At 57.8% G+C, this 23,215-nt stretch overlaps 1 protein-coding gene and 2 non-coding genes across 3 annotated transcripts; 2 read left to right on the forward strand and 1 right to left on the reverse strand.

Annotated features, from left to right (window-relative positions):
* Positions 1 to 417: 417 nt before the first annotated feature.
* LOC112061381 (U1 spliceosomal RNA) lies at positions 418 to 581 on the forward strand. The gene has a single exon (XR_002890223.2). It is a non-coding gene; the product is annotated as a U1 spliceosomal RNA (small nuclear RNA).
* Positions 582 to 3,152: 2,571 nt separating this feature from the next.
* LOC112061380 (U1 spliceosomal RNA) lies at positions 3,153 to 3,316 on the reverse strand. Its single transcript, XR_002890222.1, has one exon. It is a non-coding gene; the product is annotated as a U1 spliceosomal RNA (small nuclear RNA).
* Positions 3,251 to 9,549, forward strand: LOC135974829 (uncharacterized). Its single transcript, XM_065563853.1, has 6 exons — positions 3,251 to 3,308; positions 4,973 to 5,254; positions 5,742 to 5,935; positions 6,350 to 6,421; positions 8,444 to 9,140; positions 9,426 to 9,549. Exons 1-6 carry the CDS (start codon positions 3,251 to 3,253, stop codon positions 9,527 to 9,529), a joined length of 1,407 nt encoding a protein of 468 aa, XP_065419925.1. The 3' UTR covers positions 9,530 to 9,549.
* The last annotated feature ends 13,666 nt before the right edge of the window (positions 9,550 to 23,215 follow it).

The following is a 23,215-nucleotide window of genomic DNA, read 5'->3' on the forward strand; positions in this document are numbered from 1 at the left end:
TGAGCTCCGGGCAGGTCGGAGAGGCCCTTGTGCTCTGTGCTGCCGCCCGCCCGGGGAGAGCAGGTCCAGGGCCTGGAGCTCGCGGGGCTGCCGCTGAGTTCGCGGCGCAGAACAGCTGGGGCTGGCCAGGGCAGGGGCGGGGCACGGGCAGGCTGCGGGAGGGGCGGGGCCGCGTGAGCACGTATGCAGATCTCCCTGCGAGCGGAGCATTGTGAGAACGGGACTACGCTGACGAGCACGGCCCCAATTGGCCGTGCGGGGCTCGGTGGCGAGAAGGGTCCGAGCCCGGAGCCTGTCGGAGCTGGCGGCGGTCGGGGCCGGTGAGGGCGGGGCCGGCGGTCCGTCCGAGTCGGGCCCCACCGTGTGTTGAGAGTGTGGGGCGAGCGAGGGCGGGCGGCGGCCGGGGCGAACCAACTCATACTTACCTGGCAGGGGAGATACCATGATCACGAAGGTGGTTTTCCCAGGGTGAGGCTCATCCATTGCACTGCGGGTGTGCTGACCCCTGCGATTTCCCCAAATGCGGGAAACTCGACTGCATAATTTGTGGTAGTGGGGGCCTGCGTTCGCGCTCTCCCCTGGCAAGCGGGTGCAAAGACAGAACAACGGGCTGCGGATCGCTCCTTTTTCCTCAAACTTCTCTGGGCGTTTTTCTCTTTTTTCTTCCCTACGGGTTGGGGCTGGTGACTGGAGCCAGGGCGTGTAGCTTTTTAAAGCGAGGGGCCCACTCCCTACGCAGCTTGGCGCTGGCTTCTGGCCTCCAACTTCGCTACGGCGGGGGTCTGGGCCGGCAGGGAGGGCACTTTCCAGCCGAGAAGAGGGCGGGGCCACAGCCTTATGGCGGGGGGGAGCACGCCCCATGGCCTCAGGGTGAGCGCCGGGGGGGACGGGCAGGCTCTGGCTGGAAGCAGCAGCAGCGGGGGGGGCGGTCCGGGGACGGGGCCTCAGGGGAAGCTCAGGGATTGAGAGCTGTGCCGGGCAGGGCAGGTCTCTGGTGGCGGAGCGGGCGCTGGGGTGACGGAAGGGCCTTAGAAGAGGGGGGGCCACCAGCGGCCCCCGCTCCCCGTCAGCTGTCGGGCGCCTGTGCCTTTGGCCAGAGGATTTCTTGGCTGCAACAGCGCCACCTCGTGGCGATTTGGGGGCCAGCGCTCGGCCGGAGAAAGCCCGAGGGCCTCACGGACCCTGCGCTGCGCTGCCGGGGCGCCCCAGTCTGGGGGGAGGCAGGAGCTGCGGGAGAGGGAAGGAGCCTGGGAGTGAACCTGGCGGGTTGGTGGGGGTGGGTGGGGGGAGTACGGAACAGTTTCTTTTCGGGGGGGGGGATTGTTAGGGAGTTGGGGGACCTCCCCTGTCCCCATGTGGCCTGAAGTCCCCCCGCCCCCCATCACATCGGCAATACCAGGCGGGATGAGCTGGAGTGCTGATGAGAAGCACAGTAAGGAGAGGTTTCCGCGTGGGAGCCGTGTTAGTCCGTATCAGCAAAAAGAACAGGAGTCCTTGTGGCACATCAGAGACTAACACATTTATTTGAGCATAAGCTTTCGTGGGCTACAGCCCACTTCATCCGATGCGTGGAGTGGAACATACAGTAGGAAGAGATATATATATAAACACAGAGAACATGAAAAGATGGGGGTTGCCTTACCAACTCTTAACGAGACAAAGCAATTCAAGTGGGCTATTATCAGCAGGAGGGAAGATCACTTTTGGAGTGGTAATCAGGATGGCAGATTTCAAAAACATTGGTAAGGCAACCCCCATCTTTTCATGTTCTCTGTATATCTATGTATCTTCCTACTGTATTTTCCACTTCCATCTGATGAAGTGGGCTGTAGCCCACGAAAGCTTATGCCAGGGGTCGGCAACCTTTCAGAAGTGGTGTGCCGAGACTTACTTTATTCACTATAAAGCTATATGCATCCGAAGAAGTGGGCTGTAGTCCACGAAAGCTTATGCTCTAATAAATTTGTTAGTCTCTAAGGTGCCACAAGTACTCCTGTTCTTTTTGCGGATATAGACTAACACGGCTTCTACTCTGAAACCAACCATTTATTCACTCTAATTTAAGGTTTTGCGTGCCAGTCATACATGTTAACATTTTTAGAGGGTCTCTTTCTATAAGTTTATAATATATGACTAAACTATTGTTGTATGTAAAGTAAATAAGGTTTTTAAAATGTTTAAGAAGCTTCATTTAAAATTAAATTAAAATGCAGAGCCCCCCGGACCGGTGACCAGGACCTGGGCAGTGTGAGTGCCACTGAAAATCAGCTCGCATACCACCTTCGGCACGCGTGCCATAGGTTGCCTACCCCTGGCTTATGCCCAAATAAATTTGTTAGTCTCTAAGGTGCCACAAGTCCTCCTGTTCTTTTCACAGTAAGGAAAGTAACTAAAATACTTCCCTGAGAAACTGTATTTTTCTAAACGGAGAACCTACCCTAATTCCCAATTACTGAGGGACACTCTCCACTCATCGATCTATTTTGCTTTCCCCAACCAACTCTCTGTAGAACTCGTGAGGCCCTCGGGCTTTCTCCCGGCCTAGCGCTGCCCCCAAATCACCACGAGGTGGCGCCGTTGCAGCCAATAAATCCTCTGGCCAAAGGCACAGGCGCCCGAGAGCTGACAGGGAGCGGGGGGGGGGGGGCGCTGGTGGCCCCCCCTCTTTTAAGGCCCTTCCGTCACCCCAGCGCCCACTCCGCCACCAGAGCCCTGCACGGCACAGGCCAGCTCTCAGTCCCTGAGCTTCCCCTGAGGCCCGTCCCCGGACCGCCCCCCCCCGCTGCTGCTTCCAGCCAAGCGCCTGCCCGTCCCCCCGGCGCTCACCCTGAGGCCAGGTAATGGGGGTGCTCCCCCCGCCATAAGGCCGCCCTGCTCTGTAGCCCCGCCCGCTCCTCCTCGGCTGTAAAGTGCCGTCCCTGGCGGCCCACCCCCCCAGGCCCCGCTCCGAAGTCGAGGCCAGAAGCCAGCGCCAAGCTGTGTAGGGGCATCTGCTGTTCCGGCGGGAGTGGGCCCCTCGCTTTACACACCCTGGCTACAGTTACCAGCCCCAACGCTGACGTAGGAATGACCTGCAGCCGAGTAATAAAAAGGCCACACCCCCAGCGAGAAGCTCCCCCCGAGCCCGTTGTTCTGTCTTTGCACCCGCGAGCCAGGGGAGAGCGCGAACGCAGTCCCCCACTACCACAAATTATGCAGTCGAGTTTCCCGCATTTGGGGAAATCGCAGGGGTCAGCACACCCGCAGTGCAATGGATGAGCCTCACCCTGGGAAAACCACCTTCGTGATCATGGTATCTCCCCTGCCAGGTAAGTATGAGTTGGTTCGCCCCGGCCGCCGCCCGCCCTCGCTCGCCCCACACTCTCAACACACGGTGGGGCCCGACTCGGACCGACCGCCGGCCCCGCCCTCATCGGCCCCGACCGCCGCCAGCTGCTCCGACAGGCCCCGAGCTCAGACCCTTCTCGCCACCGAGCCCCGCACGGTCAATTGGGGCCGTGCTCTTCAGCGTGGTCCCGTTCCCACAATGCTCCGCTCGCATGGAGATCTGCATACGTGCTCACGCGGCCCCGCCCCTGCCCTGGCCAGCCCCAGCTGTGCAGCGCCGCGAGCCCCCGCCAGGTCCCGGGGCTGGGCCCGGCCTCCCGGCCTGCGGGCGGCTGCAGCTGGCGGGGGGGGGGAGCCTTTGTAGACCCGCCTGATGATAGGGGGGGGCAATTTAAAGCCCCCCCCCACGCCCGTATGCGGCTGCCCCGGGGCCCAGTCTCTGTACAGCCCCAGCCCAGATGTGACACACACCCGCCCCCCCCCGCAGGGTCTGTGGGGCCCGTGGCCTGCGGGCTGGTCTGCGTGTGTCTGTGTGTGAGCGTGTTCTGCTGGGGGGTCCCCACAGCTCCCCCGGGAACTAACCACTGCCCAGGGCCCAGGCGAGTCGCTGCGGCTGTGACCAGCCCGGCACCGCCCTTGCCCCCGGCTGGGCTGTTCAGTGCTGCGAGCCCGTGGTGCTGCCAGAGGCCCCTCCCCACCCCTTCCGCCTGCGGGGAGCTGGGTCGGGGCCCGGGAACCCTTTTTTTGGAATCCCCCAATTGTGCACAGGCCCCTTTGGCCCAGCGGCTAATCCCCCGTTTGTGGTGCGGGGTCTGTGCTGGTGCCTGGGGGTGTTTTGGGGGGGGGGGGCAGACTTCGGGCTTCCAGCCTCCATCGGCCCCCAGCCCAGCCGGGCCTGCCCCAGTTCTGAACAGGGTCAGACTAGACGGTCACAATGGTCCCTTCCCGCCTGGGGATCTAGGAGTCCGAAAGGGGGGAAGTCCCTTCTGCGTCTAGGGCAGGAGCCAGCCTTTCCCAGACAGGGGCAGCACCTTCGTTCCCGGGACTGTCCACTGGGTGGCGCCCTTGCACCATCCGCTGGGGCCCCCCTCTGCCCAGGGGTCTGTGCCCCTCGCCTGCACGGTGGCTCTCGAGGGGCCGAGTGGATCAGGCAGAGACAGCAGCAAAAGGGTTAAATTAACCTAACCCGCCTGGCGTCTCCCCTGCTTCCCTTCACATCCTGCCCTGTCCCTGCCTGACCCTGGGCCAGCTGGGCTGCTGGGGCCCTGCGTCCCCTCCCCACTACACTCGGGGAAGGGGGCACCTGAGCCCGATGCTGCCTGGCCCCTTGGCTGGGGGTGCCCCCCGGGGTGATGAGCAGAGTCCCGGGGGCTGGTACTCAGAGCTGGGCAGAGAAGTTCTCGGTCTGGGGGAGTCTCCCTGTCCCCTTCCCTGTGGAGCAGCCCTGGGGGTTGGCGCTCTGCTAGTGACACTGACAGTGCTGAGAACCCACCTGGTTCATTGCACAGAGCCCCCCGGTGAGCAGAGATCCCCACACTGGGGCAGCCTCTTCCCAGGAAGGCTGTAAGAATTGGAGCAGGAACCTGTTCTCTGAGTCCCACTCCCATCTCTCACCCCTTTCCCAGCTCTCTCCCGCCCCTTCCAGTTCAGCCCAAGGTGAAAGTTTCCCCCACGAAATCGGGGTCCCAGCCCCACCCCCACCTGCTGGTTTGTTCGGTGACGGGGTTTTACCCCGGGGGGATCGAGATCAAGTGGCTGAAGAACGGGCAGGAGCAGACGGCCGGGGTGGTGTCCACGGAGCTGCTCCAGAACGGAGACTGGACCTTCCAGATCCTGGTGATGCTGGAGATGAGCCCCCGGCGCGGGGACGTCTACACCTGCCAGGTGGAGCACATCAGCCTGCGGGAGCCCCTCGCCGTGCACTGGGGTAAGAGCCTCTGGGTGTGGAGCCTTCAGAGTGGGGCCCTGGCCCCCCGTCTGTCTATTTCTGCCCCCCCATGGTGACCTCCAGATACCCGTCCTCATCCCCCTTCTCTTCCAGCAGGTTTAAAACAAATACAAGGAAGTTCTTCTTCATGCAGTGCACAGTCAACTTGTGGAACTCCTTACCTGAGGGGGTTGTGAAGGCTAGGACTATAACAGCGTTTAAAAGAGAACTGGATAAATTCATGGTGGTTAAGTCCATTAATGGCTATTAGCCAGGATGGGTAAGGAATGGTGTCCCTAGCCTCTGTTTGTCAGAGGATGGAGATGGATGGCAGGAGAGAGATCACTTGATCATTGCCGGTTAGGTTCACTCCCTCTGGGGCACCTGGCACTGGCCACTGTCGGCAGACAGGACACTGGGCTAGATGGACCTTTGGTCTGACCCGGTACGGCCGTTCTTATGTTATGTTCTTATGTTCCTGTTCCAGACCCCTTTGTTACCCAGGGCTCCCTCGGCTGCGAGCTGCACCCCAACGGCACCTCAAGGGGATTCTGTGACGCTGTGGTGAACGGCGAGGACTTCATCAGCTTCGACGTGGACACAGGCAAATGGGTCGCTCGGCACAGGGATAAGCTGGGGAGCTACGTCCAGGATCTTGTCAACCGGGATAAGAGCATAAGTTAGAAGGTAAGTGGATAAAGGATAAGATAAAGGATGAGAAAAACAATTTAAGAAAAGAAGCACTTGTCAAAGGACAAGTCAGCATGACGGTGCAGAACTCGTTGGTCCCAATGAAGGAAGATCACTATATAAACAGGGGGCTTTGTCATGAAACGTTGGGTTCGTCCTGCCAAGACTTCCCTGGAGCATCGTGTCACGACCGACAGAACCCAGCTCCTCCCTACCCATAATCAACCTGGCTGGCCACTCGATCGATCCGCACTCTGGACTGGTATCTATGACATCGACTGGCGGGACAGTGTGTGTGTGATTGACTGCATATGCTAATTGTTGTATCTCCAATAAACGTGGTGTGTTGCCTTTTCCCCTGAAAAAGATCCCGTGTGCTTCTGATAAGCAAAACATCCTACCCAGGTGGACTCGCTGCAGGGAGCTCACGGCGTGAAGCAGGGTGCTGACGGCTACAAGGTTCGGTTCCACGAGGTGGTGAAGTCACGTCACTTGCCCTAGTCAGAGAAAGAGACCTGAAGGGGCCCTCCCAGGGACATTACCCTCCTAGGGGTGCTAGCTCCGATTGGCTGTATCACGGAGTGTGGGGGGACACCAGGCCCTGCACCCCCGGCTTCCTGCGATTCACCATGACTCTCAGCCAGCCAGTAAAGCAGAAGGTTTATTTAGACGACAGGAACACAGTCCAAGACAGGTCTTGCAGGCACAGACAACAGGACCCCCCACAATTAGGTACATCTTGGGGTCCCAGGGCCCCACAGCCCCCTTGGGAGGTCAGAGTCCTGTCTGCCTCCCAGCCATTCCACCAGCCAGCTCTGAAACTGTCTCCCCTTTGTTCAGTTTCCCGGGCAAAGGTTTCACCTGGCCTCTAACTCCTTCCTGGGTTCTCATGTCAGTCAGTCTCCCATCCCCCAATGCAGACTATCCTAGCCACACTCCCCTGTCAGCATTCACACACCACAGTAAGAACAGGCCCAGTTCGTCACAGGCTGTTTGGGGGATAGAGTGGGAATTGTCTGTAATATTTTGTATGAATACTGTGTGTGCCTCAGTTTCCCCTATATGCTGCATTGCTCGCTCGGTGAGGGGGAAATGTTTAGTCTTTGCAGAGGCCCAACGGCCCAGAGCGTGTCGACTTCCTGCCTCTCAGTCAGGAAGCTGCGCCCCATTCCCCTGGCCAAGAACACGGACTGAGGAGGGGCCAGGTGGGGGGTGAGTTCACCCGGGAACTAGAGACAAAGAGGGGGACAGGGGACAAAGAGGCCCAGAGCGGGAGCCAAGGGCTTGGCTGGGGCTGGGAGACCCCCCAAAGGAACTCTGTTGTACCCCATTTCTCTGTGCTGGCCTGAGGGCTTCCCATGCTGTGTGCCAATCACCTCATAAACCCGCCCGCTTAGACAGGCTGCCTGAGTCCCTGCCCACGCTGGGGGGGCATCACCCCCTTTGGGGTACACGTCTCTCGGAGGTGCCCAGCCCAGGGGGACTCGCTGAAGGAAGCTCACAGTGTGGGGCAGGGGTGCTAACGGCTCCGAGGTTTGACCCAAGGAGGCCGGGGGACCTGGGGGGAGGAGGGCGGGGGTGTCTGACACTCCAAACGGGTCCTCCCAGACCCTTGTCCAAGGCTGGGCCAATGCACCACACCTGGGGAGCTGTCACAGAGGGGTCCAGAGAGGAGATAGCTCAGGGGCTGGCGTCTGAGCCGGGATCCCAGGGGTCAATTCCCGGCTCTGCCAGCGAGTCCATATGTGACCCTGGGCCAGTCACTGAATTCTCTGGGCCTCCCTCCCGAGCTGGGCCATGGGGACAATGGCCCGGCCCTGCCCCACGGGGGGTGGGGGCGGTAGGGTGAATGCAGCAGAGAGGGGGAGGGTCTCAGAGACTGGGGGGCCTGAAAAGCTCCTTAGGGAGATTGATGGTGGGAGCAGCTGGGAGGCCGAGCTGTGCCTGACCCACGGAGACTGAGCCCCCGCTCTGGTGGGGTCCCAGGGGGGCAGGGCTCAGGCCCATGGGAAGGGGGAGCTCAGATCTTTTCCCTGAGATGCCAGCCCTGAACCTTTCACTGGGACTACATTTACAGAGACAAAGCCGAGTGATCCCCCAGCCTATCTCCCCCGAGCAGCGAGGGGTTTGGGGCAGGCGGCCAAGCAGATGGAGCAGGGCAGGCACTTTGCTGTGCCCTGTTATGGGGCGGCTGGCCCTGGGCTGGCCCCGGTCTCCAGCGTCATCCCAGCTGCTCTGGGGGCCTCAATGGGGCCATGGCAGGCGCCGGGCGAGTCCTGCAGCCCCACCCCAGACCCTACGAGGGAGAAGTCGGGAACCGAGCCCTGCTGGGGCCGGCTCTGCCTGGCGACTGGTGATGCTGCCCAGCCCCGGTGCTGACTGGCCCTTGGGCTGGGGGTGCCCAGCCCCAGAGCGATGGGCGTAGTCCCGGGGCTGGTGCTCGGAGCTGCCAACTCCCCATGGCAGGAAGTCGCCAGAGACCCCCCGAAAAGTCACTAGATGGTGCTATTTAAGCATTCAAAACGGCATCAAAAAGTCACTAAACAAAATGTGCCCAGGATTCAGCCGAGAATTAGCGGCGTGTCTCTGCCCGGGCCCGAGGACACCCTGCTGCTGAGCACGAAAGCCGCCGCGATGCTGGGCAGGCCCTGCAAAGGGTTCAGTCCCGTGCGCCGGTTCCCCGCGGTGAATCTCCTGCAGAAGCAAAGGTCCCTGTGCGCTCACTGCTCTGGACGTTTGCTACCAGGCCAGCAGTCACTGGAGCTGTCTAGACACGCGCAGCTCCCATCTGATCCCTTCCCTCCCTCCCAACCTCCTTCCTCCCCAGACAACTGCACCCCAGGCAGACAAACTGCGCGCACCGGCCTGCCGACGGAGAGAATCTCTCCTCCTGTCTCAGAGCGGCCGGTCGCCGTCGTGTTTGCCCGAGCGCCTCCCCCAGCCGGGACCCCCGCGCCGGTACTGCTGGTTTGCCGGGTCACCGGTTTCTACCCCCGGTCCGTCCGCGTGGCCTGGCTGCAGGACGGGGAGGAGGTGGGGCCGGGCGGGCGGCTGAACTCCAGCGGGATCCTGCCCAACGCGGACCTGACCTACCAGCTGCGCAGCTCCCTGGCTGTGGGGCCGGGCGCCGGGCACAGCTACGCCTGCCGGGTGCAGCACAGCAGCCTGGGGGGCCGGAGCCTGCTGATCCCCTGGGGTAGGTGCACGTCCCGGGGGGGGCGGGGGGTCGTGGTCTCTGGGGGCTTTTCCTGCACGTCCTGAGTGGGACGGGGGTGGGTCCAGGCAGCGGGATTGGGGCGCAGGGAGGCAGAAGGGGAGAGTTGGGCGATGGACCAGGGGAACAGGATGGAGGAGCAGAGGGGGACGGGACAGGACTGGGGTGTGGGAAGAGGGTGGGGGCTGTGGGGAGCGTGAATAGGACGGGGTGGAGAGAGCTGTGTGGAGTGTCCCCGTTCCCAGCACGGCACCCCCTGTTTTACAGAGCAGAGCAGGCCCTGGGGCCCCGGCCTGGCCGTGGGCATCACCCTGGGGGTTGTGGCCGTAGCCGCCGTGGCCGTGGTGCTGTGGTGGAGCAGACGCAGGTGAGTCCTCCCCTCTCTGGGGTGGGGGTGGAGGTTGGGGAACTGTTACACCCCACCCCTAACCCATCCACTCTCCTCTCTCATTCCAGAGTCTACCAGGACGTTAGACCAGGGGAGTCCAGGGCCCAGCCCCAGCATGGGGATCGGCCCCTCTCCTGGGGACATGGAACTCAGGGCTGGGTCTGTGCCCGGCTCCAGAGCTCAGGGCACCGAGGGCAGGACTGGATCGGGGCCCTGGGAGATCGGGGTGGGGGGTGGGATTCTCCTCCCTCTGGGACCTTGGGGGCACATTGGACACTTGGGGCGCTGTGGGATCGCTGGGATCCAGGATCCGCAGGGAGCCGGCGCTGGCCTGTGCCTTTCAATAAACGCTTCAGGGAGGGGCTGCCCAGCGGGCCCCCGGGGCTGTAGGAGCCAGGCCTGGGTGCAGGGGTCAGGCCCAGCTACATACACAAAGGCGATGGGCGCGGGTGGGGGACCCAGGAGGGCCCTGGCAGGGCGTCCAGGCGGAGCTGGGTGCCCGGGAAGCAAGCAGGTTCCCCGTGGGACATAGGCCCAGCTACCCCCACGGAGCCCTGACAACACTACGGCCCGCGGGGTACCGGGGAGGCGGCCCCAAGTCGCTGGCTGGGCTGAGAGCTCCTGGGGGCAGGGCCCCTCCCGTAGCCTGAGACAGCTGGCCCAGGTCAGCTCCAGGTGTGTAGGTGCAGTGGAGACACCCTGCCGGACCAGATTATGGTGTGTCTGCCACGGGGAGCCCAGGCCCCGATTCCCGCAGCCCACCTGACCACACACCCCGGTGCTGCGGTTCCCGCCCAGAGCCAGGCACCTCCCTTAGTCTTCAGGTAGGTGAGGAGTCCGGGCGCCAGGGAGATCACCCCAGCACGAAGCCCCCGACCCCCGGCAGCATCGGGGCCCTGCCGGAGTCAGGCTGCGCCGCTGTGAAAACAGGAGCTTGGGGGGTTCGGGCTCAGCCCAGCCTCCCGTTCCCCTTCTCACGTCCCGGCTCTCTGCCCCAGGGGTGGGGGGGGGGGCTCTGACCCAGGCCCATCCCCCGAGGGCTGCCCCTGCGGGCTCAGGGGCTGCCCCACACCCAGCGGCTCTTACCCCAGTGCACGGCGAGGGGGCCCCGCAGGCTGATGTGCTCCACCTGGCAGGTGTAGACGTCCCCGCGCCAGGGGCTCATCTCCAGCATCACCAGGATCTGGAAGGTCCAGTCTCCGTTCTGGAGCAGCTCCGTGGACACCACCCCGGCCGTCTGCTCCTGCCCGTTCTTCAGCCACTTGATCTCGATCCCCCCGGGGTAAAACCCCGTCACCGAGCAAACCAGCAGGTTGCGATGTGCTGGGACTCCGATTTCATGGGGGAAACTTTCACCTTGGGCTGAACTGGGGGGTCAGGGAAGGGTGGGAAAGGGCCAGAGACAGAATGGGGCCCTGCTCTCATCCCTGTGCCCCCCCATACCCTGGTGTGGGACAGGGCCTACAGCGGGGGGCAGGAGTTTGGTGGCTCAAAAAGCTTGGCTCCCAGCCCCCCTGCTCTAACCCACTAGACCGGGGTGGGCAAACTACAGCCCAGGGGCCGCATCTGGCTCTTCAGACATTTTAATCTGGCCTTCGAGCTCCTGCCGGGGAGTGTGTGCCGTGGCCCCACGCGGCTCCCAGATACGGCGGCATGTCCTCCCTCCGGCTCCTACGTGTAGGGCCAGCCGGGGGCTCCGCAACGCTGCCCCTGCCCCTGCCCCCGCCCCAAGCACTGCTCCTGCAGCTCCCATTGGCCGGCAACTGCAGCCATTGGGAGCTGCAGAGGTGGTGCCTATGGACGGGGCAGCACGCAGAGCCTCCTGGCTGTGCCTCCGCGTAGGAGCCGGAGGGAGCACATGCTGCTGCTTCTGGGAGCTGCTTGAGGTAAGCGCCGCCCGGAGCCTGCATCCTTCACCCCCTCCAGCACCCCAACCCCCTGCTGCAGCCCTCATCCCCCTCCTGCTCTCCAAACCGCAAAGTCCCACCCTCCGGCACCCCAGAGCCCACCCCCTAAGCCAGAGCCCTCACCTCCCCACCTGCACCCCAACCCCCTGCCCCCTCCTGGACTCCCTCCCACACCCTGAACTCCTCATGTCTGGCCCTACCCCAGAGCCCGCACCTCCAGCTGGAGCCCTCACCCCTCCCGCATCCTAACCCCTGATTTCGTGAGCATTCCTGGCCCGCCATACAATTTCCATACCCAGATGTGGCCCTTGGGTCAAAAAGTTTGCCCACTCCTGCAGTAACCCCCACTCCCCTCCCAATGCCAGGGATAGAACCCAGGCGTCCTGGCTCCTAGCCCTCCCCCCGCTGTAAGGCGTGAGGCCATTTTCTGCAGCCACATTAGCACGCGGCAGCCCTGAGCCAAGAAGCAGAAAGGCAGGTCCTCGATTCCCTCTAAATGATACCAAACCAATGACCTATCGGGGGACGAGGGAGGCTCCTGTTCTGATAGGATCTATCATCACCAGATAAAGAGACAGATCTTCAGATGGTTAAAGAAAACTTTGTGTGATGGATCTGTCTGGCAAGAAATCACCTATCAACGATTGTGGTTATAAAATCTCTACCTCTTTCTTGTTTTGCCTGTATGGGCCCCACTTCTCCATTGTTTTTCTGTCTGGTCTGTCTGGTTCTTTCATTGTTCCTGTCCCTGCATAATTAATTTTGCAAGTTTAAATCAACTAAGGCGGCGGGGTAGGACTGGGTAGAGAATTGTTTTGCAATATGTTAGGATTGGTCAAAGAATTCTTTTGTAAGACTTGAGTAAAATGGCTGGTGAAGGTGCAGCTAAGCAGGACGCAAGTTTCACTCTATAAACTGGGGTCAAAATTGGAAGTTCTTTGGAACCAACTCCAGGACACGGCCCAAGATCGGAGCTGCCAGACCTCAACACCCTGCCCAGGGCTGTCCCTAGGGGGGTGCAGGGCCTGGGACACCCCCCCCTCCGCCCCAGGCCGTGCTTCCACTCCACCCCTTCTCCCAAACCCCCTCCCCTCCCCGCCCCTGCTCTGCCTGCCCCCCCTCCACCCCAATTCAATCAACACTGGTTCTCCACTGGTAACTCCCTTCTCGTCACGTGTCAGTGTATTTACCCCTGCATCTGTCATCCTCACTCCATGCATCTGAAGAAGTGGGGTTTGTACCCACGAAAGCTTGTGCCCAAATCAAGCTGTTAGTCACTCTTTAAGGTGCCGCCGGACTCCCGGTTATTCCAGAGACAGACTCAGAGGCACTTACAGGGTGGACGCGGCCCAGTGTGACACAGCCCCTTAGGTGAGAAATTGCTTGATTCGAATCTTGCTTAGTCTGTAGAATTTAGACTGCAAGTTGGATTTTATTTCTTATGTAACCAACGTTGATCCCTATCTCTGCGTATAATCACTTACAATCTGGCTTTCTGTGGTTAATAAATCTGTGTTATCTTTTACCTAAACCAGTGGGGTTTGGGGGAAGTGCTCAGAGAATCTCGGCTCAGGCTAACAAGGGGTGTCGCCCGTTCACTACCCTGTGTCGAGGTGGCGGACGAATTACCGATGTTGCAGTGTCCAAGTGTCACGGAGTTTTGGGGAACTCAGGGCCCTGCACCCCCGGCTTCCTGCGATTCACCATGACTCTCAGCCAGCCAGTAAAGCAGAAGGTTTATTTGGATGACAGGAATACAGTCCAAGACAGGTCTTGCAGGCACAGACAACAGGGCCCCCCCCTCAGTTAGGTCCAGCTTGGGGTCCCAGGGCATGCCAGCCCACCCCCCTTGGGGGGTCAGAGCCATCTCTGCCTCCCAGCCATCTCTCCAGCCTCCTTCCAGCCTGCTTCCAGCACTCTGCCTTCAGCGACCCCTCCCACAGCCTTTGTTCAGTTTCCCGGGCCCCGGAGTCATCTGACCTCCAACCCCCTCCTGGGTTCTCATGTTACAAGCTCAGGTATGTTCCCTTGGGCCGGCTCCCATCCCCCGATGCAGACCATCCTAGTCACACTCCCCTGTCAGCATTCACACACCCCAGCAAGAACAGTCCCAGTTCGTCACATCTCTCCCCCCTTCGAGACCGAACTGAGCAGGGTCACTTTAGCCAGTGACCCGGGGAAGTTCGAACCTACCCCCGTTCCCATGGATGCCCCCGCATCCCTCCAGTTCCTTGGTGAGAATTACACCAGGCCCCTTCCGTTCCACGCCCCCCCTTAGGTCGGGGGTGCTTGATGGCACTCGCAGTTCGCATGTGGGAAGGTTTATGCGGCCTGTGCCCTTTCCCCACCCCCATACCTCTGGGGTTCCAACTGGGCTGTGGTCTTCTCCCAGCGCTCCAGTCTGGAGGTCTGTGCTTTGGGCTCTCTTGGTTTAGAGCCGCCCTTTTAACCTTGGCCACCCTCTGGAAAGGATCCTTTATGCTGGGCAAGGGTCCTAAAGCTCTTTTCCCCTTGTCCCAGGCCTTCCTCCCCCTCTGACAGGGGTCACAGGATCGGCAGTACTGTCGGACAGTAACAAAGACCCCAGGCCAGTAAAAGCTCCGTAGCAGCCTCTGCTGGGTACGCCAGGTTCCCTGGTGCCCTGAGAGGGGAATGTCATGGGCCCGGCACAGCAGCTGGCGGCGATACTTCTGGGGTACCACCAGCTGCCTCCTGATCCCCCCTGACTCCATTTTCCCTGGGGGAGCCCATTCTCGGTACAGGAACCCCTTCTCCCACAGGAACCTTTTCCGGCCACCTCGTCCCATGGTCTGTACCGCATTGAGGTCGGCCAGGTCCCTTATCTTCCGCAAGGAGGGGTCTCTCTGTAACTCGGCCTGGAACTCAGCAGCTGGGACAGGGATGGCCACCTGCTCTTTCTCGCCCGCTGGGTCCGAAGCTGCAGCCTCCCTGCGCCGTGTCCCTGGGCGTTCCCTCCCCACAGGTTAGGGTCCTGCGCCTCAGGCAAGGCACCCCCCCCAAGGCCAGGGCGCAGTGCCCCTCGCCGGCTCTGACTGCGGGTCACAACTAAGGCGGTCTGGGGGCTGCTTGGCCAGTCCTCTAGGTCCCCCCCCATCAACACCTCAGTGGGCAAATGGTGGTGCACTCCCACGTCCTTGGGGCCCTCCTTGGCCCCCCATTTCAGGTGTACCCTCGCTACGGGAACCTTGAATGGGGTCCCGCCCACCCCGGTCAGGGTCAGGAAGGTGTTGGGCACCACCCGATCTGGGGCCACCACCTCGGGCCGGGCCAGTGTCACCTCTGCGCCCGTGTCCCAGTATCCATAAACTTTCTTCCCATCCACCTCCAGGGGAACAAGGCACTCGCTCCGCAGGGACAGCCCCGCGCCAACCCTGTAAACGGAGAACTTTGAATCCGGAGCATCTGGCCCCCCAGAGAAGCTGGCCTGGGGCCCTTCTCTCTCTTGAGCAGTTGATAGGCTGCCAGCCCCTCTTGCGTTAGAAGCCTGCCCCTCGTCCGTCTGGGCCTCTACCAAGTTAACCCGGTGCGGGTTCGGTCTGCTCAGTCTGTCCTTGAGCTTGGGGCACTGGGCCCGAACGTGGCCTCTTCGGCCGCAGTAATAGCAGCTCAGGTCCCGTGGGTCCCCTCGAGCCGGTCGGTTGTCCCTGACGCTGGGCATTCCCCGTGGGAGGGGATTCCCCATATTCCCCCTTTGGGAGGTCCCAGGGTGACTCTCTCTCTGCATCGCGGCGGGCCTGTTCCTTTGGGGCTCCTCCCTGCCACCCCCTGACCGGCTCTTTACAAACTCATCAGCCAGCTGCCCGGCGTGTCGCGGGTTCTCTGGCTTTCTGTCCACCAACCACAGCCTCAGGTCGGATGGGCACCGCTCATACAGTTGCTCCAGTACCAGCAGTTTAATCAGGTCCTCCTTCGTCTGGGCCCCACCAGCCCACTTGCTGGCGTATCTTTCCATGCGGGCGGCTAGTTGCAGATATGAGATCTCAGGGGTTTTATCCTGACTCCGGAACCTTTCCCGGTACATCTCAGGAGTCAGCCCAAACTCTCGTAGCAGGGCCTTTTTGAATAGTTCGTAGTCCCCTTTCTCTGCCTCTCCCAGTTGGCGGTACAATGCCACGGATTTGGGGTCCAGTAAGGGGGTAAGGACCCGGAGTCTGTCCGCGGGATCCACCCGGTGCAGCTCGCAGGCCGTCTCAAAGGCCTCCAGGAAGTCATCCATGTCCTCCCCCTCCTTGTATGGGGCCATGATGCACTTATCAAAGCCCCGTGCAGTCCTGGGTCCCCCCTCACTCACCGCAGCCGGGGGTTCGCTGCCCTTCAATCTCGCCAGTTCCAGGTCATGCTGACGCTGTCTCTCATTCTCCTGTCTCTGTCTCTCTTTCTCCTCCCGTTCACGCTGATGCTGTCTCTCATTCTCCTCCCGTTCATGCTGTCTCTGTCGTTCACGATCCTCCAGCTCCCTCAGTTTTAGCTCTTTCTCCCATTCCAGCCAATTCCGCTCCCCGGATGCCGAACGTCGCCGGGAGGATCCTCTGCTGGCCGGCGAGCTTCGCCGGGGGGACCCCCTGCTGGCCGGGGGGGTCACGGCGCCTTCGGTATTTGCTGGGCTCCTCCCCACCCTTCCCCTAGGCATAGGAAGGAGGGGTCTCGGGAAGCCCTCAGCAGCGGGCTGACCACTCCCAGCTGGGACAGACACTGGTGCCTGCGCTGCATTTGCCAGGCTGCTTCCCTGAGACACAGGGATCAGTTCATTCGCGCGATCTTCCGCCTCCAGCTGGGCAATGAGCTGTTCTTTGGTGAGCCTCCCAATGCGCAGCCGCCTCTGCTTGCACAGCTCCACCAGGTCGCTCTTAAGCCGCTTGGCATACATCTTCCTGCTGGCCACTCACCGGCCTGTGTGCTCACAGCTCCCCACAGTTCCCAGGGGGCCCCCTAGTGTGCCAGCCCTTCTCGAGGTCACCGCCTCTCCGCCAGGGTCGAGCTGCAGACTCCTCCGCCCCTGGGACCACTCGCTGCGATCCCCCCGGGGGACCCTGTTACTGCAAAAGTCCTTCTCGCTGGTCACACACTCCCAGGGGTAATAACCGTCTCTCTCCCACTCTTCAGCAGGCCTGGTTCCCGTCCATCCCCCTTCGTTTTACTGCTCCCCAGTCACTTACTGCAGGAAGCGCCGTCCACGGGGTGCAGTAGATCCCACCGCTGCCACCAGTTGTCACGGAGTTTTGGGGAACTCAGGGCCCTGCACCCCCGGCTTCCTGCGATTCACCATGACTCTCAGCCAGCCAGTAAAGCAGAAGGTTTATTTGGATGACAGGAATACAGTCCAAGACAGGTCTTGCAGGCACAGACAACAGGGCCCCCCCCTCAGTTAGGTCCAGCTTGGGGTCCCAGGGCATGCCAGCCCACCCCCCTTGGGGGGTCAGAGCCATCTCTGCCTCCCAGCCATCTCTCCAGCCTCCTTCCAGCCTGCTTCCAGCACTCTGCCTTCAGCGACCCCTCCCACAGCCTTTGTTCAGTTTCCCGGGCCCCGGAGTCATCTGACCTCCAACCCCCTCCTGGGTTCTCATGTTACAAGCTCAGGTATGTTCCCTTGGGCCGGCTCCCATCCCCCGATGCAGACCATCCTAGTCACACTCCCCTGTCAGCATTCACACACCCCAGCAAGAACAGTCCCAGTTCGTCACACCAAGGGAGTCTCGAGCCGTGTCAGACGGGATAGTGCTGGGCTGCAAGGCTGGTGCCTCTCTGCGTATGATGCATGAGTGGCTGCTGGAGCATTCCTGCAGTTTAGCTGGGCGTGGGGCTCCCATGCTGAGCACCCGGAGGCGTTTGCTGCTTGTCCCTGGCCTAGCTCGGTGACAGACAGCCCAGGCTGGAGAGGGAAGGGGGCACAGTGGTCCCACAGTTCCAGGTTGTGCCCCAGGGATGGCTTGATTACCGGCCAGTAAGTACCTACCGGGGACCGGAAATTGGATAATGGTTCTCCTCAATGTGCCAGACAAAGGCATAACGTGATCCAGTGGCTGGAAGTTGAAGATAGACAAATTCAGACTGGAGATAAGGGGGAAATGTTTCACAGGGTAAATAACCAGTGGAACAAGTCCCCCAGGGCTGTGGTGGATTCCCCACCCTGGCGATGTTTAACTCACGACTGGCTGTTTTTCTCCGAGATCTGCTCTAGGAATTATTGTGGGGCAGGTCTCTGGCCTGCGCTGTACAGGGGGTCAGACTAGACGGTCACAATGGTCCCTTCCCGCCTGGGGATCTAGGAGTCCGAAAGGGGGGAAGCCCCTTCTGCGTCTAGGGCAGGAGCCAACCTTTCCCGGACAGGGGCAGCACCTTCGTTCCCGGGACTGTCCACTGGGCGGCGCCCTTGCACCATCCGCTGGGGCCCCCGTCTGCCCAGGGGTCTGTGCCCCTCGCCTGCAGAGACAGCAGCAAAAGGGTTAAATTAACCTAACCACCTGGCGTCTCCCCTGCTTCCCTTCACATCCTGCCCTGTCCCTGCCTGACCCTGGGCCAGCTGGGCTGCTGGGACCCTGTGTCCCCTCCTCTCCCCTCCCCACTACACTCGGGGAAGGGGGCACTGAGCCCGATGCTGCCTGGCCCCTTGGCTGGGGGTGCCTCCCGGGGTGATGAGCAGCATCCCGGGGCTGGTGCTCTGAGCTGGGCAGAGAAGTTCTCGGTCTGGGTGGTCTGGGCGAGTCTCCTGATCAGAGGCGTAGCAAGCGCCCTCCGTACCCTCCGACCGGAGGGGGCCCCGCAAGGAAGGGGGCCCCTAAAAGTGGCAAAATAAATACCGCATTCCAGTTTCTGCATTGTAAGGGGCCCCGCCCGGACATATGTTCGGAGGGGGCCACCATTCGGAGGGGGCCACGTTCTTTGTTGCTACGGCCTTGCTCCTGATTCATCCCCTTCCCTGTGGAGCAGCCCTGGGGGCTGGCTGGGTCCTACCTCGGGGCTGGGGCTCGGCTGGGGACGGTGCTGAGAAGTCACATGGCTCGTTGCACGGAGCCGCCAGGTGAGGAAAGCGCGGCCGAGCAGACACTGGGACATCCCCTCTGGCTCTGGGGAAGTGCAGCAGGAAAGCTGGGCCCAGCCCGGAGCTTGGGCTCCCCGTCCCCCTCGCAGAGCCACAACTGGCACCGGCTGGAGCTCGTATTCCTCCCCAGGGATGTGGGGGTCTAGGCCGCCATCACAGCGCTGGGCCGGTGGCTCGCCGAGCAGCCAGAGTGGGGCGCTAGAGAAAAGACGGGCCCCGGCAGTGGATACATGCTGTAGCCAGGGCCACAGGACGATGGAGGGGGAAAGGTGAACGGCGGGAGAGGTGAGTGGGGGCGTAACTCAGTATCTTGTGTGGGTGGTTCCCCGGGGGAATTGAATCCTCAATCTCTGGAGCCTCACGCCGGAGCTTCTGCTGCCTGAGCCACCAGCGCCACCTCCATCCGCCTCCATCAGCCCCTAGACGGTGTCAAGGTTAGACTCAGGACTCCTAGTTTGTCAGACCACTCTGTTTTATTAGCACAGCGCTCTGCTAATACATTCAGATAATGTGAGCCCCCATGCAAGAGTCAAACAGTCTTATTTATACAGATAAAAGGGGGCAAACTAAACAAAGGGACAGAGAGAGCAAAATTGTAAAATTTGCATAGGGCACAATATGCATAACCTGCTTCCTTGTTAACTCTTATCGATCTAAGGCTAATGCTTCACCAATTGCCCTTAAGTGGCAAGTTAAGCAGTTAATGTCTGCTTTCCTGCCCCCCTGGCTTGCAGCATTCTTTAATTCATTCTATTTCTTTAATAGAATTCATTTCACTTTCACAATCCCTCCTTTTGGTCAAGCTTACGCAAAGACCAACAATTACTGGGTTCCACATATTAATCGTTCTTTATCTCTTCGTTCATCAGTGATATTTAACATCATCATATTAGCACTCTGTTTTGGGGCAGTCACCTTGGTGGCATACCGTACACAATTCTGGATACAACAGGAGATTAACTGAAAACATACAAAAATCATTAGGATTCCGCACAGGATAGTCAGGGCTCCCTGAAACAACCAGTTTCCTATGCCAGAGAAATTGAATAGGTTACTTAGCCACTTCCATAAAGAACTCGGCTCTTCATGGGGAAGAGATGCAATTTGTTCTAAGTGACTAGTGCGATCTATTACCTCATTGGTGTCGTCAGGTATGAACACACAACATCCTTTTCCAATGAGAGCACAGGTCCCTCCTTTGGCTGCCAGCACTATGTCCAATGCCTGACGGTTTTGGAGGGCCATCTGTCGGATCACCCCTGTTTCTTTGGCCAGGGTCTTTAAACTCTCTCCGGTTTCATTTGCCATTATTTCAACTACTGCTTGTAACCTTAGGAGCCTTTTTGCATGGTGTATTACTCCCCCAAGTGGGATAAGGGAACCGCCAATGGCCTCTTCCCAGGTCAAGGGGCTTATGTTATTTACATACCATTGGGCATCTGGTAAGTCCCTTCTTCTTCGCCTGAAATTACAGAGGCGTTCTCGTGGGAAGGACCCTAGCACTCGGAATTGTGGGAAGAGTCGGGCGGGATAACAGATACCTGACCAGTTAGCTGGTAACACAGTATAAGCTTTGGTCCCACAAACCCAATGATGGCCTATTAAGGCCGGGAAGGGTTGGTTGCACCCATTTGTCACATAGGTGCCTACAAAGGAGGAGTAATATCCTCCGAAGGGTACAGGGTAATCTCCTTACGAGGAGTGGTGTTATTTGCATGGCATTGAAAGATTGTATTGTTTTCACTAAGGTTACTGTAGGGGGAACATGAGCTTGATTTTTCTGTTTGATCCCAGGTCGAGAAAAAATTCATATCCCCATACCCGGCCCGCCACTCTTTAGTTTTGTTCGAATAATCCCATACACCATTGGCCACAATATGCTGAAGTCAGTGGCTTTTTCCCAGATCCAGCCCTGTCCCATTACACACCCAACACCAATGACCTTTTCCCTCCACCACACTTATCCATTTAGATACAATTATTCCCACTGCTTCCCAAGTGTCATCATTGTTCCATGTTTTGTTAAACGGATGAAGTCCTCCAGTGAGGTCTGGGGAATTGAGTGGGATTGCCAGGACAGGAACACCAGCTTGAGAGTGGGCTGGGATGTGGCTGCAGACCCAGCAATTAGAAATATTGAGAGTCTGAGCTATCCACACTTGCTGCTGGATAAAAGAATTGTCATTGTGGACTCCCCAGACCTTAAGACACCAGCAGCCGAGGAACAGGCGCCACCAGAGGCACATGTTGGAGGCAAGGCCCTTCGGTTCTGACAACCTCAACGGAGGGAACCGCAGTCACGGTTTTACATCCACCAGGCAGCAGGCGCTAGGCTCACTACTGCTTCTTTTTGGGCCTTGCTTTAGGTCCTCGTCTGCTTCTGGCAACCCTTATGAGAGCGTAGATGGTAAGGTATTGCAGGCTGTTCCTCTACGTCTTCTTCTGGAGTCAAAATTGACTCTGCGTGGTCCTGAGGTGATTGGTTTGCTGGGGGGTGCCTTCTTACACTGCGAAGCATGTATGCACGCTGTGATGCCAGACAGTTTAACAGCCATCTGGATAGTAAGCAGTACCTGATGATTCTTTGATGTCCTTTAAGTCTCTTTACTTCTTCTTCCTTGACTCTGGCTATAACAATGGCCTTCACACCTTATCTTTTCCTGATGCATACATTCCTCATTCACACAGATTGAGAATACAAACAGTAGTATTTTATATGGAGCAAAAAGGCATTGCAAATTAAACCTTGCTAAGTTTTACAATCAATAACCAAGACAATTTACATTGAGACGCAGGCCTTCAATGTTCCTCTAATCTACTTAACATAGACACACTAGAGAATCCTGTTTCTTACTTACTAAACCTTAAAACAAAAAAATGTATATTTAACTAGAGGCCTACTCTGTAATACATATAGGAAACCATAGTAGACATTATAACTTATTCTAAAACAAAAGGGTGACCATAATCAGTCATAAGGATTGTTCTGGTCTGTCATTCCTTTCTGCTATTCAAAAAGGGTGGCTGACAGGGATGAAATCAAATCATACATTAATTCTTATGGGACATTATAAAATCCTGCTCCTACATATCCCCCTTTTGACACTAAGATTATTAATCGCCAGTGTCACTTCTTATTTAGTCCACGTAATAGAAAATACTGGGAGGTGATTTGGGCCTGTGGCTCTAGCTTTGCATACATTTGTTTTATCCAACAGCACATTTCAAACGTTACAATTAAACACATACAATTTAAAATAAAAAACAATTAGGGTTAGTAACATTAGTACGCCAGTAGTTGTGGGAGACCATTCAGAAAATATATTATACCAATGGTAAGCTGTTATGTCTTTCTGCAGTGGCAATTCTTAACATGTTGCCATTCGCATGTATAATATGAATGGTTCGGTTTCCCACATTGCCCTTTTGTTTGTTTTAGGAACTATGTTACCTTTTTACCTTTTGTAAACACATTACATTACATTACATTACATTTATCTATTGGAAGGTTGCTAACACTTCCATTCTTTTAAAACACTTTTCTCCCCAAGAATTAACACATGCACATAGCCCATTATACAGTACTTTGGTGTCATTATTCATTTTATCCCACATACAGGATCCTAGGGAGATGTCTTCACTACAGGGCTTTGGAGCAACAGGCATGGATAAGCATACCCACTTTTATTTGTTTCTTATTAGGTTGTCCTGTAGCTGATATTAGCTTTTTCCGAAAGACAAAAATAACATTTTTCTACCCCTTTTGGGTGGCATTTATTATTGCTTAAAATATTCCTTTCTTTTACAAATACCCTTGCTGATTGCAGGCAAAACAAGAGGAATTACCTCCATATTTTCCTGTGTTTTTGTTCTATAGGCAGGCCAGGTTTTAATGGCTTCTATCTTTTAAGAGTTATGGGGAAATTATCCCACTGTTCAGTCATTAAATCCATGAGGTGATGTACCTCAGTTTTCCCTTTACAGCAGACCAAGGTTACAATGTCTTTCCTGCTGTGTTAAGCTTTAAGTTTGTTCACAGGTAACAGCTGAAAAGCATCATTACCATAAAGGATTTATTTTTTTTTCCCAAAAATCATACACACTATACATTGTTACAGGGGTATGTAGTAACATTACATTTATTTTCATTAAAGGTATCGTGTTATACTGTGCCTTTTATTTAGGCAATTTGTTTGCTGACCAGGTATGTTCTTTATCTGCAACTTCTTTGTGCTGGCAGTTCTCTCACTTCCTTTATCAGTTAGATAATTTGCATCCACACAGGCTCGGCTTTTGGATTCCAAACCATTAGCAGAGCTCAGAGACTCTGTCTTAAAAGGAACACAATTAACTTTTACCAGAGTTTTGATGACTTTTAACTCTTGCTTCCAAAACACACACAGATCTGAAAAAGAACACACAGTCTATTGTGGCTCCTTTGGAGCCCTAATAGGATTTTAATTAAGTAGCATGTTTCATTTGCATTTCTTTTACCCCCTCTATAATATACACTGCACACGTCTGCACATTCCTTCTATACTTTAACTTTTAAAACATTAGCCATATTAATTTTTACATAAGGTGTAACTGTTTCTTTTGTTCTTACAGAGTTTTATGTACCCTTATCAAAGAGACAGTCTGATTACACAGAGCCATTTTAAGGCTCAGTGTTTCTAACATTTCTTCTTTTTGTTTTGTGCAC

This window comes from Chrysemys picta, chromosome 12, assembly GCF_011386835.1.
Source record: "Chrysemys picta bellii isolate R12L10 chromosome 12, ASM1138683v2, whole genome shotgun sequence".
In the NCBI taxonomy this organism is placed as follows: Eukaryota; Metazoa; Chordata; order Testudines; family Emydidae; genus Chrysemys; species Chrysemys picta.

What these genes read in the sequence shown, in the direction of transcription:
- LOC135974829 (XM_065563853.1), top strand. Translation starts at nt 3,251, where the DNA reads ATGGATGAGCCTCACCCTGGGAAAACCACCTTCGTGATCATGGTATCT. An exon ending in GCCCCTCGCCGTGCACTGGG is followed by an intron (nt 5,255 to 5,741) that starts GTAAGAGCCTCT and finishes TTCCTGTTCCAG; the next exon opens with ACCCCTTTGTTACCCAGGGC. An exon ending in GAGCCTGCTGATCCCCTGGG is followed by an intron (nt 9,141 to 9,425) that starts GTAGGTGCACGT and finishes CCTGTTTTACAG; the next exon opens with AGCAGAGCAGGCCCTGGGGC.